The 15,444-nt window shown below is 44.5% G+C and overlaps 1 protein-coding gene and 1 long non-coding RNA gene across 2 annotated transcripts in view; one reads left to right on the top strand and one right to left on the bottom strand.

The window, feature by feature from the left end:
* The window catches only part of TRIM29 (tripartite motif containing 29), a 48,703-nt gene extending 33,347 nt beyond the window's left edge, over positions 1 to 15,356 (bottom strand). The window contains exon 1 of the mRNA XM_072612947.1: positions 14,320 to 15,356. Within this exon, the coding sequence (XP_072469048.1) occupies positions 14,320 to 15,123 (804 nt within the window). The 5' untranslated portion in view covers positions 15,124 to 15,356. The remainder of the gene's footprint in view (positions 1 to 14,319) is intronic.
* On the top strand, positions 1,383 to 14,325 carry LOC140506131 (uncharacterized). The gene is made up of 3 exons (XR_011967790.1): positions 1,383 to 1,648; positions 4,607 to 4,724; positions 14,003 to 14,325. It is a non-coding gene; the product is annotated as an uncharacterized lncRNA (long non-coding RNA).
* Positions 15,357 to 15,444: the final 88 nt, after the last annotated feature.

Genomic DNA, 15,444 nt, shown 5'->3' with positions numbered 1-15,444 from the left:
GGATAGAGATCAGAGAGAAGAAAGCTGACTGCAGCTGAAGCTCTTTTGGGCTTTCTCAGGCAAGAAGGAGCCCAGCGGGCTGGGAAAACTGGTGGGGAAGAGGAAAGTGGTTATCCAATCAGGAAGCTATAGATCCCTGCAAAGATTATCTTATCTCTAGCCTTTCTCCAGCTTCTGTTGTGAGAAACCTGTGGAATTTAGAATCCTGAGGCACAGGTTCAAACCCCAACCCAGAAATTACTAGCTTTGTTCTAGACCTCACTGAGCCTCAGTTTCCAGTTATAAAATGGTTATAAGAAAACTTACAATACCTAACTCTCAATGTTGTGGTGAGGAAAGGGTTTTGTAAATCTTAGAGCACTGTGAATAATTGCGTAGGCTCTCTAGCCAAGGCTAGCTCATAGTCCCCACCAAATTGTTCCTAGGGACCTTGGGAGCTAGGAGAGGCAAACTGAGAGGAGGAAGAAGGAAACGTGGGCAACCTCACCAGGTAAAAAAGGAGGTTTCAACAAGCTGTTACAAAGCCCTTTCAACATACCAGGCACCATGCTAATGGAGCACAAATATAGGCAGGAAATGGTCTCTGCCTTCAAGGAGTTTACAATACTCTACATACATAAAATAAATGCAAATTAGCTGAGAAGGGTGCAGAAGGGAGCACTAACTATGAGGGAAGTCAAGTAAGGTCTCTTTGTTGGGAGTGGCATTTGAGTGGGTACTTGAAAGTGCCCTGGGATTTCGAGAGGCAGAGATGAGAAAGGGGGTACCCTAAACATGGAGGCAGTTTGCGCAAAGGGACAGAAGCTAGTGGAGGAACGGTACGTACAGGGAAGAAGGCCCATTTGACTAAAACAAGAGTTACATCAGTATAAGGGAAAGGCAAGAAGGGAATTTAGCCTAACTCCACTTCCATTCGCAGGAAAGAAGCAACATGGCAGGAAAGCAGAGAAAGTAATAGAGATTGTCATTCTCTTTGGTGAGATAGAGAGGTCCTAAGACCTCCTGCAAAGACCAAGAGGCCAAAGTAGTGCTTTGGGTATCTCTCTTGGCCTAGAAATGAGCCCACCTCATTCTAGGTAGAGATGATGGTTGGAGGTTGGGAGACATTAAAAACAGTTCTGGACTAGGAAAGAGTCAAGGTTCTATAAGTAACCAGCTGTGTGACCCTAGGCAAGTCACAACCTCTCTGGGCCCTCCTTCTTCATCTATAAAGTAGTTAGACCAAATTACTTCTAAGGTTCTTTCCGACTCTAATACTTTATATATAGCCTGGGTAGTGCTGCTAGGGAGCCAGGAGACCCAAGCAAATGCTAACCATGAGGTCACCTTATAAATGAGGAGAAACGCTCCCTCTTTTCACTACTTCCCCCCATGTGGAAGAAGGCTGGGCATATATACACCCCTTATGATTCTCCTGTCATTGGGGAGCTCTTGAACTAAGCAATGGCTTCAGGGTGGAGTTGAAGTCCTTCCCACTCAAGTTGAGGCTTTCCTAACCCAATCTAGAGGCAGCAGGGTTTGTTTTCTCTATGAAGTCATGGAGGGCGAAATAACAAGGGTCATAAAAGGGACCCCACCCATAATGGGGGCAGCAAGAATCACTCCCAACTATGCAATAACGGCACTTCGCACAGAACAACTTCATGAGGTAGGTAACATGAATGTAATTATTCCCATTTTAGAGTTGTCTGAGACTCAGACAACTATAGTGACTTGCCAGTGGTCACAAGGTTTGTGAATGTCAAAGCCAGGCAGGACTCCAACTGCAATGCCCTTTGTATTATCCCTGAAGAGAGATCATAGCCTCTTTGGAGGTGGAAGAGACCTTAGAGGCCAATGAGTCCAACCCCCTCATTTTACAGATAAGGAAACTGAGGCACAGAGAGGTTAAATGATCTGCCCAGGGTCACATAGATACTGTGTGGTGGGATTTGAATCCAAGTCTTCCCTAGTTCCAAGTCTTGTATCTTATCCATTACATCATGATGCCTCTGAAGAAATAAATGTGTCACTCCTACACATCCTGTCTGGACCTTTTACTCTCAATCCCAAAGAAAATCCCATACTCCATTTTGGAGAAACAGCTAGTCACTTCTCTCTGGAAATGGAGAACCCTCCAGAGAGGGATAGGTGAGCATAATTCATCCCTTATAAAGGACATACAACCTCCCTGAGACTTCACCATGTTTTATAACTTCAACCCAGTTTTCTCTAGTCCCAAACAAGTCAGCACAAGAATTGACAGTGGGATCTAGGAACTACTTCCTTCCTTTGTCATCCAAACTCAAATTCCACTTTCCCTTGTGTCATCTCCTTATCCCAGAAAGGACATAGTGGGGAGGGGAGGTATTATGGGAAGACATTCCCTCCAAAAGCTGTTCCCCATTAAATAGTGTGAGGCCACTATTGACTGTGTGTTCTTAGTTCAAGACCCTCTGTGTCCCTCCTACCCTGTTGCCAGCTTGAATGACCATCTTTGGAAGAAAAAGTTCCCTCACTGACTCATCCAGTGCCCTGGAGGAATCTGGAGGCCTCCTTTCTCTTGCTCTACTCTCTGATTGATTCCTCTGCCTAAAGCAGCAGACAGCTGATCTCCGCTTCTGAACCCTGCCCTCCCACATTTACAAATCATCTCTCATCTCTTTCTCTTTCTCCTTCTCCTCTTCTTCCTCTTTTCCAAAGGCACAGACTAACATCCCTTCTTCTCTGAGGAAAGGTGAGCTGAAAGCTCTCTTTCACCCTACTTTTCATGTCCTCTTGTGTCCCAAAAATGAACTTCAGTTGTCTCAGCCTTCACCCTAGCAAAAGTCTTTTTCTCCCTCTCTTCCTGCCTCTCCTACCCCACCTCTCCCTATCTCCCCTTTCCCTAAAACATTGTATAAGCCCCTTTCATCATCTCCCTCCATTTTCAGCTTTTTCTCCCTTGGACTCCAGCCTTCCCCAAATCCTGTAGGACCCTTTCTCCTCTCCTGGCCCAGTCTCTTACTCTAATCTAGGCTGCTGATCTGTCCATTTCCACCTCACATGAGACATCTCTCATTCCCAGGACTTCCACCCACCTGTCCTAGAAGATGCTATATTCGGTCTCCAACCTGTTGCCTCCTTGAGATGCACAAAACCTACAGACCCTCTCAGAACTGACCATTGCTCTGCTACCTGTTTTTTCCAATGTCCGCTAATGTTTGGTTCCTTCTTCGCTCTCCCTCTCTTTGTTATCTTTAGGACTGTAGGACTTTAGATCCATAACACATTAGAACTAACCTACTCCAGCCCTCTTGTTTTATTTAGTCTCCAGAGAAGTAAAGTGTCTAACAGAAATTCATTTTACCCTTTCTAACCTTGATACTTCCCTTCTGGCTCCTGTTTCTGTTCCTCCTAAAACATATTTCCTTCTCTCCAATCCTGAAACTAAATTCTGCCCAACTCTCAGAGGAGTCTTACAATTCTGAGAGTCTATGATTCTAAGATTCTGCCTGCCCCACCCAGCCCCACCCAACAGTCCTTGTTTCTCTGTCCCCTTCCATCTTCCCCTCTCCCCTTTTCCTTGGAGGCTAGGCTGAATCCCCCTGATGTCAGATTGGGGCCTCTGAGCCTCACCTTCTGCTCCCCCAGCTCCACCCCTACCTCCACCTCTCTGCTGATTTCCTCCTACTCCCTGTTCAATTCGCTTCTCCCTGCCCAGGCCTGCCACTAAATACTTTCTTTGTTTCTTCTCCCACACTTGTCTGGCTGCCTCTGGCCTCTCCACTACTTGGGAGAGACTCTAAATGGGCCTATCCCACTTCAATTCTCCTTTAAGAACCTCCTCAACATCCTCCTCCCCTTGAAAAGCTGGCTTTTGCAGCTGGATATGAATGAATTAGTAGCCCTCCATTGGAGGTAAGGGACCTGAGACCTCAGAACCCTTCCCATAGCTCTGTATCAAGTATTCTCCATTAAGGTAGCCCAAACCTGCCTAGAACCTTGGGTCAGGGATGGGACCTCCCCTACTGAAGACAGACCTGAATACACAGAAAGACCAACTACGGGATCCAGCCAGAGCCAGAGTGATTGGAGAAAAACCAATGCTGCCCAAAAGGAAGTAGTGATTAGGTACTTGTATGTCCCCCTCCAGGCCCAAATTACCCACACAGACTCATTAAATTTTAGATCTGGAAGAGATCTTAGAGGTTGTCTACTTGTAATCAAATGAACTAGATAATTGAAGCTGCCACTTCTAGGTAATTGGTAGTTATCTGGATAAGCATCCAACACATTGAATACAGTTTTCAATTTCAAATACATGTTTGGTGTCCCCTAGATTAAAGTAGATTGAATAGATTAAGGGGCAGCTAGGTGGCACAGTCCTGGACTCATCTTCACGAGTTCAAATCCAGTCTCAGACACTTACTAGCTCTGTGACCTTGGGCAAGTCACCTAACCCTGTTGTTCATCTGTCATATGAGCTGGAGAAGGAAACAGCAAATCACTCCAGTACCTTTGCCAAGAAAACCTCAACTGGAGTCATGAAGAGTTGAACACAACTGAAATGATTGAACAACAACAAAAATTAAATATTAATCTCTTCCCCTGGGATCTCCCTGCCCTTTTTTTTTTCTTCTTCTAGACATCCCAATACCAGAAAAGTCAGTAATGGTATCACACAGGATCACACAGCTAGTAGAAAGAACCCCGGACTGGAAGTCTGGAGACCCAAGTTCCAATCCTGATCCTATCACAAACAGGTAAATCACTTTAGGTCTCAAGTTCCTCTGTAAAATGCAAGTGCTAGACTAGACAATTTCCCAGGGCAGCCATCTCCATCATCTCCCAGCCCCTGCAGGACTTCATCATGCCCTTGAGCTGAGGACCACTGCCTCCAACATCACCGTCTCCTTATGTGTTGTCTTCCGCCATTAGACTGGGATTTCCTTGAGGGCAGAGACTGTCTTTTGCCTTTTTTTGTCTAATCCCAGCACTTAGAACAGGGCCTGGCACATAGTAGGTACTTAATAAATACTTATTGACTGATTAAAGCCCCTTCCATTGTAGGATCCTAATATAGCAAGGATACTAGGTCACCCACTGTGAGGCCTTACAGCATCTCTTAGTGCTCTGGAGATGTTGAAAGCCACTGAATGTGAGTGGGAAGGGACTTTCACCATCCCTCAGGCCTCTCCCTTCATTGTACAGTGGAAGAAACTAAGCATCAGAGAGATGATGTTATATACCAAAAGGTCATACAGCCAGTTGGCAGAAGAGTTGGGACCAGAATCCAGTCTCCTGAAAAATCCTAATCCACAGTTCTTTCCATCCCATGCAACCTTTCCAATCTTTGAGTTTGAAGCACCCCTTCGAAGTCATCCCATGTCATCTCTGCTTGCTACTTCCTATAGTATACACAACATTCCATCTCTCACCTATACATTCTAGCACAAAAGATTCCCCCATGCCTGGAATGCACTCCATTCTCACCTCCTCCTTGCAGAATCTCTAGCTTTCTTTGAAGCATAACTTGGGGGCCATGAAGACTTCATGAAGCCTTTCTCCCCCCACCATCCAGCTGTTAAGATTGTTCCTCTTGAAATGACTTTGTATTACTTTACTTACTTACTTGTAAAGATATAGAAATGTTCTTCTATAGCCTGTGCTTGAGAACAGGGATCACATAAATTTTTTTGTTGTTTTCATATCCCCAGTGACTAGATAGTGCTTTGCACATAGCAAATGGTTAGTAAATAATAAATAATTATTTTAAATTAATAATAAATAATAATACATATAATAAATTATTTTAATAAAACTAAGTTGAATTTCTTTATAGTGTTGAGTCATTTCAGTCACGTCCAGCTCTTCATGACCCCATTTGCTAAGATGTGAAAGTAGTTTGCCATGTCCTTTTCCAACACATTTTACATTTGAGAAAAGTGAGGCAAGCAGAGTTAAGTGACTTGTCCAGGGTCACACAGCTAGGAAGTGTCTGAGGCCATATTTGAACTCAGGTCCCCCTGAATCTGGACCCAGTGCTCTATCCACTGCACCACCTAGTTGCCCCTCTTCATAGTACTTAAACCTAACCAGTCCCAGAGCTGTATTTCTTTCTTATTCTTCAAGAATAATGGATTAAAAGATGGTCCTTAAGGTCTCTCCCAACATTAATATTTTATGAATCTATTAAAACTTTGAGGGAAAGAAATTTTTACTTCTTGCCAAGTCCTTCCCAGAGGGAAGAGGAATCCCTTTACACTGGAGCTATCTCCCCAAATACCTCTCAATACCACTGGTCCATTAAGAGCTAGGTCAGAGCAGTGACTTTTTCAGCATCATTGCATCCAAGGATAAAAGAGCTCTCATGGAGCACTGACATTGGCTGAGAGGCTGGGAGGCTGGAGAACTTGGCAGAAGAATTGAGAAATGGGATGCCAAAAAGTCCAACAAAGTGCGAGGGAGATAAATTAAGTGGAACAACTCAGACCAAAAGGGCAGACGAGGAGCTCATTTGGTCCCAGGGGGTCCTGGCAAACTGAAATGTAAAGTTTTGTGGGAGCCAAGAGAGTCCATTCTCCAGAGAGGATAGCCAAGGCACACCGCACGTTTTTGGCAACAGACACAGCCCCAGCTGGTTCAACTTGGACTTTGTGCTTGGGTCAGAGCTGAGCTGCTTGCTTCACTGTGCCAAGCAGGATGGGATGCAAAATACATTGTTGTTCTGCCCTGGGAAGGTGCCCTGAACTTGCTTTTAAATTCTGAGTGTTCTTGTGTTGCTGGGTTTCCACAATAAGGATACGGGTTAGACAGAAGGCAATGTAGTACAGTGCACAGAACACTTGGATTCAGAGTCAGAGGACCTGAATTCAAATGTCACTTCTGCTACTTACTATCTTGGCAAATCACTTCTCTGGGCCTCAGTTTCCACATTTGTAAAATGAAGAGGTTAATGGGTGACTTCTAAAGTCATTCTAGTTCTAAATCTAGTTCTAGAAGCAGGCTAAGTGGTGCAGTGGATAGACCTCTAGGTCTGGAGTCAGGAAGATCTAAGTTCAAATCCTATCTCATAAATTTACTAGCTGCATGACCCTGGACAAGTCACTTAACCTCTGTTAACCTCAGTTTCCTCAACTGTAAAATGAAGATGATAACAGCACCTACCTCAGAGGGTGGATCAAATGAGATATTTGTAAAACATTTAGTACAGTGCCTAGTATATAGTAAGCATTTAATAAATGCCTATTCCCTTTCCCGATAAAGGAAATGATCCTAAGACCTATATAACCCTTGGCATCATAATAGCTAGCAGTCATATAAAGCTTCAAGGTTGGCAAAGTGTTTTACATATACTATCTTATTTGACCTACAACTACCCTGTGAGGTAGGTTCTTTTTTTTACCATTAAAGAAACTGAGGCTGAGAGAGATGAAATGACATGCCCAAGGTCACACAGTTAGTGAATCTTTCAAGTCTTCCTGTGTCCAAGGTCAATACTTTATCCACTGCACCACCCTCATAGGGCTGCCTCATACAGTGAACAGGAATCGAGAAGGAAACATAGTAGATTCTTCTCCTGCCCTCTGGCCTGGTAAGGACTTTAATGCAGAAGGATGGATCAAGTAGCTTCACAGGACTCTTCTGCTCCAAGGAGACTTTGCTTTAGTGATTCTTAAGGTCAGAGTAAGTCAACAGTGTGACCTGGAAGCCAAAAAAGCTAATTATCCTAATCATCCTAAGATACGTTGAGAGACATGATATTCAGGCTACAGTGATGGATGGTCCCACTGCACTCTGTCCTGGTAGGACAATACCTGGAGTATTGTGTCCAGTTCTGGGTGCTGCCTTTCAGGACAGACATTGAGAAGCTAGAGCATATTCAGAGAAGGGTAATTGTTATGGTAAGGGGAGTGAAGGCCATACTTTACAAGAGTCAGTTAAAGGAACTGTTGATGTTTGGTCTGCAGGAGAGAGGACTTGGAGAGTATAGGACAGAAGGAAGTTGATGGCCACCTTCCAGTTTTTGAGAGGCTATGATGTGGAAGAGCCCCAAAGGTCAGAAGTAGGAGCAGTTGGCAGAAATTTCTAAGAAGATTTTGGCTCCACAAAAGGAAAAATTTGCCAGTGATTATAGCTGTCCAGAGATGGGTTGACTTTTTATTAAGTTCCCACTCACGAGAAGGTTTCAGACAAAGACTGGGTGACCATTTGTTGGCTAGCAGGATTCTTGATCAAATATGGCCTCTGAGGCTCCTTCCAATTCTGAGGTTCTGTGATTCTATTGGATAAACTTATTAACATCTAACCCTTTACTATTCTCCAGTAGGCTAATTCATGTGTTTATCCCTACTAAGTGGCCTCTCCCCAAACATCCTTGGCTCAGGGACATTGAGGCCTTTAAGACACTCATTCACCAGAGCCCAGGGAGAGCCCTGTCCTTATTTACAGACTTACACAGTTGAGATGATTCTGTGGTTACCTCATCTGTGCCCTTGCTAATAGGCCTGCAGAACCAGTTTTGGGCCAAAGTCCCAAACAAAGACCCATGTGCGGAGGATGATGTTTGGGTCCACAGAAGAACCAAGAGTGGGGCAGGCCTTCTCCTTTGCTTTCTTTCCTCCACCCACAAACTATTTTCTCAATATCTACCACCCCTGACATTCCAGCAGGGCTGGCTGGTCCCAGGCAGAATTATGAGGTCAGTGTTGTGCTCCACACCCCTTTATCAATGACCTCCTCCACTCCAATCCCTGGGATCCCAGCTGGCATCCTGCAGCATCAGCTCCTTGCCCAGGGTCCCACTACTCCCTGATCAGAGGTGCCAGCATCAGCTTCATAACCCACAGACATCAAGGTCCCTGTTCAGACTTAACAGTTCTGTATCCTATTCCTTCAGTTGCCCTCTTCTGTGAAAGGGCTAATCTGAAAATTAATCCACATGAGGGTGATAATCGACCATGGGTAGCCCAGTGGAAAGACCACTGTGGTCAGAGGACCCAGATTCAAATCCTGGTTCTACTTCCTAACAATTCTAACTAATTCCTAACTATTAATGATCTTGGATACATTACTTGTCTTTGGATCTCAGTTTTCTCATCATTTTACAGATGATACTAGATGATCTTTAAGGTCCCTTCCAGCTCTAAATGCTATGATTCTAATGGATGACAAAGAAGGTGCCCCTCCCAGATAATTAATGTGCATTTCCGAAGACAAGGCCTTAAGCCAAGAGAATGACTCCTAGGGGAAGAACGCAAAGCACCAAGGAGAGAGTTGAGCACAGAAAAGCTTTCCCTGCTGTTGGAACTATCCCATTTCTTTGGCTCCTTGCTTTGCTATAACCATAGAAGATAATTCCTGTAGGCATTTGAGAAGACTAGAGAGGGATTCATCTCTCCTGAAAATGGTGGTCATGAGAATACTTACATTTATAAAGTGTTTCAGAACAGTTACCCTAAGAGACAGAAGATAGGAGTATTTTTATCATCCAAAACCATCCATGGCTCCCTATTTCTTCTGGGATAAAATACAAACTCCTCAGTCTAGCCTTTAAGACCTGCTATAACTAGATACCAACCTCCCTTTCCAGACCTATTTCATCACAATCTTCTTTCTTCGATCTATGTTACAACTGTCCCCTGAAGTCAGTACTGCATCTCCAGCCTTTGAGCATTTGCCCAATGCCTGTAATGTGTCCCCTTCATGCCACACCCCTCTGCCACTCAGAATCCTTATCTTCTTTCCAGACCCCTTCTCTATGTCACCTTCTCTGAGAAGCCCTAACCAAATGCTCTCCCGACCCAGGGAGTAGCTGTGATTCTACCCTCCCTCCTGGAGCTCTTCGTTCCCTACTTTGTATTATATTTAACAATGTACGTATGCCATCCCCTCCAGTCCCCAAGAAGAAGGTAAGCAAGAAACTTCAGTGTCTGAATCATGTCTTGTCTTTGTATCACTAGCACTTAGTAGAGTACCTTGAATTTAATAGGTCCTTAATAAATATCTTTTAGATTGAATTAAATTTTACAGCTAAGGAAACTGAGGCTCAGAGAAAGCTGGAATGTAGATACCAACCTCCATTTCCAGATGACATATATCTACATCATTCCTTATCTACATCCCAAGATAGTAGATTCAGAGCTAGAAGGGCCAATAGAAACCATTCAAGTCCAATTTGCTCATTTTACAGTTGAGGAAAGGGAGGCACAGAGTTTGATTAAGTGATTTGCCCAAGGTCTTAGGTACTAATCAGCTGATGAAGGATGCAAACTCAGGTCTCCCAGATTCCCATACCATCACTCTGTCCACTGAACCATGCTGCTCCTGAAGTTAATGACTTGTCCAAAGTCCCACAGCTAGTGAATGGCAGAGCAGGACCTCAAACCAGATTTTCACATTTCAAACTGAGCAATCTTTCTATGGCACCAAGGTATTTTCTCCGTCACTCCATGAGTCCACATCTCCTCCATAAGCATCTATTCAGGGAACACTATATTCATTCTGAGCTGCCTGGTTTTGGTTGGGGATGTGATCTTTAGGATGATGTATGTGCAGGCACACACACACACACACAGAGGAAAGTGTGTGCTGTCCTCACAGACTCTAAGGGCCCCAGAGGTAAGGGATCATGTCTTGTATCATTCTTTTGTGGTCCACATCATGCCCAGCTTGGTATCTATAGAAAGTGCACAGAGAGAAGTGCCAGCAGAGCTGGGAGACCAGGATTCTACACCCACTGGAAACTCTATCCCTAGAGATCACCTGTGTGACCTCAAATGAGTCATTCACATCTCTGCGGTTCTTCATGCATTAAATAAAGAAGGTTTGACTTAAAGGTTACAGAACTTGCCTCTTCTGGCTCTAAGATTCTTTATGAAATGGAGGTCTATGGCCTTTAATGGGAGCCTATTCAGGTGACACCCAGGAGGTGGCTTTCTGACTCTATTCCAGGCAGAGAGGGACTTAATAAGTATCTGTAAATTAATTTGTGTCCCACAATTCACTTCCACTATGCAGTGCATAGAGCACTGGATCTGTTATCAAGAAGACAAATCAAATACATCAGACACTTATTGGCTGTGTGACCTTGGGCCAGTCACTTAATCTCTATCTGCCTTAGTTTCCTCATCTGTCAAATGGGGATAATAATGGCACCTACCTCACAGAGATGTCTGTAAAGCACTTAGCATAGTACCTGGCACATAGTAGGTATTTAATAAATGCTTGGAGACAATTGGAGGTCTTTAGGCAGAGACTGGACATCTACTTCTCAGGGATGTGGTTGAGGGGATTTCTTTCCAAGTTCAGGCTGGACAAGAAGACCTCTGAGATTCTTTCCAACTCAGAGATTCTGTGATAGTCTTATAAATGTTAAAACTCCCCAGATAGGTACAAGTTATGGAACCTTGGGGGGAAGGGCAGAAAGCTGAAGAACACAAATGAAGGGAACCTCTAACTGGTGGACACCAGTTGTGGGTTTGGTAACTATGAACAAGGGAATATTTTTTCTGGACTTGTGACTGTGCTGCCCATAATTTAAGCTCATTCCACTGAGAGCACATACACTACTATACTAACTTTATTTCCAAATGTGTCACAAGATCACAAGAATCTGAAAATCTTAGAGCAAACAGGTATACTAGAGGTTATTTAAAGAGGTCGTGACTTGCCCAAGGTCCCATAGCTGCTCTGAAGGACCCAGGAATCCTAAACCTTTCTGCTATACTCTTCTGCCAGGAAGAAGGACTTGGGGGTTTCAAGATGAGGCCTATAAAGTTTCATTTAGAACAATTTCCTCTAAAAGACGGTCACCTCCTAACCCCCAACATCTCTGCTTACTCCTGTCCTTCCAACATGTCCTTAGCAAGGGTAGGCTAGGCTCTGTCCCTGCCACTAACTAACATCCTGGCCTGAGTATATTTTAGTTTTCTCTGATCTTGGGTGATTTATCCCTGACTTCTTCATTAGCTGAGAAGCTTCCCAGGGCATTTCTGTTCCCTCAAGTCTTCCCATAATGCCCATAATCTGGGGTGGTATCAATGAAAATGACTAAGTTCAAGAAATGGGTTTGTTGGAAACCTGTCATATTACTACTCTCTTAGAGAAATATGTAGAGAGAAGGGGGTTAAATGCATTAAATTATTTCTAAGGCCCTTCCCAGGTCTAAATCTCTATGATCTAGTAACACTCTGAAACCTAATTGGTTGGGTACAGTCGACAGACTTGGAGCCTGGGAGATTAGATTTCTAGTCCTGCCTCAGAATACTTACTAGTTGTATGGTACTGAGTAAGTCACTTCTCTTCTCTCAGACTCAGTTTCCCCATCTGTATAATATTAGTACTTACCTCAAGCAATAATAATAGCATTGAAATAATAAAATAATAGTACTTACCTCAAAGGGTTATTATGAGAATCAAATGAGATTGTACACATAACATCCCTGGCAAATTTAAAAATACTACATTATTATTGTTGCTATTATTTACTTATACACTAACACAAAATAGTACACATGAGGACTGCAGACATTCTAGGCCTCCTGGAGGGTTATCTGAGTGGCTGTGCATTAAAGCAATATACTGAGCTAAGACAGGACTTGTAGTCTGGGGCCAGGGCCAGGACCAAAGTGAGCGACTTTGCCAGGAGTTTCTTCAGAGGCCTCTTGAGCTTTGTTAAAAGCAATTTTAAATGACCTGGGAGAGGATCCTGCTACCATGGGGCAGTGAACACTGGATTTGGAGTCAAAGGACCTGGATTCATATCTTTACTGTCATAAGGCCTTTATAACTTTGAGTAAGTCATTCCCCTCTCTGGACCTCAGTTTCCTCTTCTGCAAACTGATAAAGTCTGACTAGATGATCTCTAAGGTCCCTTCCAGCTCTGAATCCAATAATACAAAATTACAGGGATAGAAGGATTAAGAATATAGAAAGGGGTCAAGTGGGTTTAGAGATGCTCCCCCTCCTTTAAAGATAGAACAGAATTAATTTAAATCCAAAAGTGGTTCATTGCACAGAGCCCTAGACTCAAAATCACACAACCTCAGTTTACATCTCAGGTCTATAATCATCTGCTAACTGTCTGACCATAGGTGACTCATTTAACTATCTTCTCTCTGCTTTATTTTCTTCACCTATAAAATGAGGATAATCATACGGGCCATACCTAACTACCAGCGTTGTTGTAAGGATCAAACGAGACCACGTTTGTGAAAGTCCCTTATAAAGTGGGGAAGTGTTACACAATTAAAAGGTGTTATTATTAAGAGGCAGTGTGGTGCAATGGGAAGTGTGCTGAATTTGGAGACAGAGGTCCTAGCTTCAAATCCTGCTCTGCCACTTAATTCCTATGTGACCTTGGTCAAGGTCTTCTGTAGGTCTTAGTTTCTTTATCTATAAAATAAGGAGTCTTGGATTAGATGCTGTCAAAGGATCTTTCCAACTCTAAATCTTTGCTCCTGTGAGTTAGTGATCCTATTCCTCCACTCATCCCATGGTAGGAAGAAACAAGAGAAATGAAGGTCTCCCTGAACCTTAAGACTGGATAATGGCAGAGTAGATGGGGAAAGAAAAGGAAAGGAGGCCTACATACATCACTGACAGCCACATGCAGGGATAAATAAGATCCTTGGTGAATTTTTAAGGCAAGGAGTCCCTCTGCTAACTAGAAAGACCTTGGATCCCACAGAGAAGGCCCCAGACTGTAAAAAACCTAACAAGAAACCTACCCCCTGTTCCCTTCTAGTATCACCCTACCTAAAGTTACAGCCAAAAAGAATAGAGTCACCTGATTTAGAGCTAAAGAAGACCTTAAAGATTATGTGGTCCAATCATCCTTCTAGAGAAGGGAAAATTGAAATCATTTGCTTGAGGTCAGGCAGATGCCTCCAAATCCAGGAATTATTCCATTCTTCTCCACCCTTCTCCTCCTTCCTATTCTCCCTCTCCTTACTGCATCCCCATCCCCAGGTCAAAAAAAAAAAAGGAGATAAAAATCCTGGCTAGTAGACTGTCAGTCCTATTCTCTTTTCTAATGTAGATAATCTTTTGGACCTTCATCAAACTCCTTACCTGCTGTGAACACCTAAGAAATGACCCTCTCCTCCTCTCCTAGACTCGGGCGATCTTTGGGAACAAAGAATTCACTATTTCTGGTGCCCAAGCTTGTGGTGGGGAGAAAGACATTCCAGCTGGCTGTGACAGGACTACTCCACTATGCCACACACACCCAGGGGAGGAAAAGTCTAGCCTGGGAAAAGGAACTGCCCTGCTCCCCTCAGTGTTTTAAAGGGGAATGGGAAGAGCCAAGGAGAGCACAGGTGAGGGTTGGGAGAAGGAGGGGGAATGATTGGTTACCTCCTTCTCTGCTTTGGCCTCCTCCACGGTCACAGTGCTGTGGTTCTTGTGCTCCTGGAACATGCAGAGATAGCAGATGCAGGTCTGGTCTGTCTGACAGAAGAGCTCCATGGTCTTCCCATGCAGGGGGCACTTCCGAGCCTCAAAGTCCCTGATGGGGTCAAGCAGCTGATGGTCCCGGAAAGCGGCTCCCTCCAGGTGGGGCTTGAGGTGCAGTTCACAGAAGGAAGCCTGGCATACCAGGCAAGACTTGACCGCCTTCTGTTTGTTGCCTATGCAGGAGTCACACAGGATCTCCTCTGAACTGGACTTGGGGCGAAGGAGGATCCCCGAGTCTCCCCCCCGGGGGTAGCTGTTCCTTCTCACCTCCCCAGGTTCCATGATGGACACCACAGGCTTTCTGGACTCAGAGAAAATGGACTTACGCAGCTCCCCCTTTTCTGCAAAGGTTACAGGTGGCTTCTTCAAGCCCCCTAACTGGAGGCTGGCATAAGGGGACCTCTTGTCCACAGAGTCGATGCTGAAGTAGTTGGAATTCTTGTCATCTACAGACTCAACAAATTGGATGATGGGTTTTCTCCAATCATTACCAGAAAACAAGGCACTCCTTCCCTCCCCATGCTTCAGGGGACTCCCTGGGCTTTTGTTCTCAGCACCTTCCCCAATGTTCCCATTGGTGCCCTTGGAATCCTTGGCTTCAACCTTACCACCATTCTCCATATTGCCATTGGTGCCCAGGGGACTTCGGGCATCCCTGGCCTCGGGGCTGGCCCCATTGCTTCTTGTGCCGTCTGAGGCTTCCATTCTCTCTGTCACTGTCAGTGGGACCAGCTGGAGGTCTGGGACAGGGTGACTGATCAGGCCCAAGTCTGGGTGAGGAGTGGAGAATGGAGGCAGGGAACCTGGAGACACACCTGCAGGGGCTGGGAGGGAGGAGGGGTGGCCACAGCCTCAGGGGCAGGAGCAGACCTGAGAAGAGGGAGGAGCAGACAAGTCGGAGATGCCAGCAGAGCACCTAATTACACAGCAAGGGCCACGCCCTGAACATTCAGACCTAACCTAAAAGAAGAAATATTTTTTCCAGTTTAATTGTTTTCCATAACTCAATAACCAGTTGAGCTACTT

This window comes from Notamacropus eugenii, chromosome 5 (assembly GCF_028372415.1).
Source record: "Notamacropus eugenii isolate mMacEug1 chromosome 5, mMacEug1.pri_v2, whole genome shotgun sequence".
NCBI classification, from domain to species: domain Eukaryota; kingdom Metazoa; phylum Chordata; class Mammalia; order Diprotodontia; family Macropodidae; genus Notamacropus; species Notamacropus eugenii.
The sequence above is the reverse complement of the archived record's forward strand: the minus strand, read 5'-3'. Positions and strand labels throughout refer to the sequence as shown.